This window comes from Thermobia domestica, chromosome 5 (genome assembly GCF_964235325.1).
Source record: "Thermobia domestica chromosome 5, izTheDome1.hap1.1, whole genome shotgun sequence".
Classification (NCBI taxonomy): Eukaryota; Metazoa; Arthropoda; class Insecta; order Zygentoma; family Lepismatidae; genus Thermobia; species Thermobia domestica.
In genome coordinates, this window is record NC_137458.1 from 222479750 (window position 1) to 222481787 (window position 2038).

The following is a 2038-nucleotide window of genomic DNA, read 5'->3' on the forward strand; positions in this document are numbered from 1 at the left end:
GGAATATAAGATGATATTGTAAGTTGAATGTTTAGTGGAAGAATTGAGTATCTCAAGTGTCAGAAAGAACGATATAGTTACAGTCGTAAGTTGATGCAAGGAATTATATGTAAGGAGTATGGAATAAATAGCTATGATTGGAAATACTGTTAATTCTAAATGGTAATAGTGATACGTATGAAGGCGTGTGCAACTGTTGTATGAATTAATGATATTAGAGTAATTTCAGAAGTCTAATCTGAAATAGTATATTTTCGGAACGTAACGTAACCTAATTTAAGTAGTAACAATTGGCGACGAGCGTTATAAAAGAATCCATGAAATACAGGATGGCAGAACACAAGTCAGTATCATATCTTGAACCGCTAGATGTAGACGAACCTGATGTGGAAATATATATTGAACGATATGAACAATATTGTTTGGCTAATGATGTACCATCACAGAAAAAAGTATGCATTTTGTTATCATTGATAGGAAGCTCGGTGTATAAGATACTGAAAGAGTTGGCAGCACCAAAAAGAGTTCCAGAATTGAACTATGATACTATTAAAGAGCTTCTTGTTACACATTTTCAGCAAACATCAAATTTCATTGTGGAAAAATATAAATTCCATAATATGAAACAACAACCTGGTCAACTGTTTCAAGACTATATACTCCAATTAAAAAAGCAGGCCAACCGGTGTAACTTTGGACAATTCAGACAGGATGCCCTGAGAGACCAGATAGTTTCCGGAATAGCAAGCGAGGTCGCTCGGAAAATGTTGTCTACCAAAGAATTAACCATGAACACGGCTATAGAGATTGCCAATCAAATAGAATTATTAGAAAAAGAAGTTACAGTATTTTATAGTACTGATACGAGGTTAGGTCAACTAAAAAAACAACCAATCAGCTTCCGGATTCAAGATTAGAACCACAGCGTCCAACAACAAATCGTACGGTTCAATATAACACCAATTTTGCCGGAAAGTCCATAAAGCAGAACTATGGGTGTGTAGCTTGTGGAAGAAAACATGTAACGTACCAATGTCCAGCGAGAGATGTACAATGTAGGAATTGTAATGAATATCACCATTTCGCCAGATGTTGTCCTAAAACAGAGAGGGACGTTAACAAAAGAAGACTTAATCAGATGCCAGAAGAACAATTTCTGCAGAAGGAAGATAAGCAAACTTTTATTATGGAAGATTTCCAACAAGCGTTAGATGGTTTGGTAGCCAATGATGAAGAAGAAAAAGAACAAAATATTACTTCAATGGATGATTTCCTGCTGAATTCTTACTATGAGGTCAAGACAGAATCGAGATTAAGTATCAATGAAAGTAGAGAAATCCAGATAGTAAGCAGAGGATCAGAGGAAATATATGAGGATACATCGAGACAAGAACATAGCAAGCAACATAAAATGAACGAATATTCACGACACTATGAGTACAACACAGATCAAGTACAGCTACGAAAAGATGAAGACCGAAGTGAAAGTCGATAGAACAGTGATACGAATTTTAATCATAACCAATACAAGCGTATATACGCAAACCATATAACAACTGTAGAAAAAGATGAAAACGATATTGAAAAAGACGATGTACGTGCTAAGAGGACCTGTGATATGAGGACAAGGAAATCAGAAGGAAAAGATGAGTGTTTTATGAAGTTAGAGGAGGTAGATGTACTAGAAGAAATGAATTCCATTAAACAAGAAGAAACTAAGAAAAACAGGACCACACAAGATAAATGGGATGACAAGTATAACAAAGGGATAAGAAGAGTATTGAACAGTGAACGAACCGAGTCGATGGAGGAAGACGGAGACGAAAAGGAAACTGAAGAAGACAAAGAAGAAAAAGGAGATGATGGAAGGATGATTGACAGATTTAAGTTACAAGCGGATAGACTGATAGCAAGTGAGGAACAAAAACCAAAAGAGATGAAGAAGAAGAAGAAAAGAAAAAAGCGGGGAGAATGTTGTAGGTGCAAGAAATGAACAATAAAAGGATCAAACTTATATAGTGGCAAGAAAGGCCTTGTT

The 2038-nt window shown here is 35.7% G+C and overlaps 1 protein-coding gene across 1 annotated transcript; it reads left to right on the top strand.

The window, feature by feature from the left end:
* Positions 1 to 329: 329 nt before the first annotated feature.
* LOC145685404 (uncharacterized) lies at positions 330 to 917 on the top strand. Its single transcript, XM_081757798.1, has one exon. It carries the CDS (start codon positions 330 to 332, stop codon positions 915 to 917), a length of 588 nt encoding a protein of 195 aa, XP_081613924.1.
* Positions 918 to 2038: the final 1121 nt, after the last annotated feature.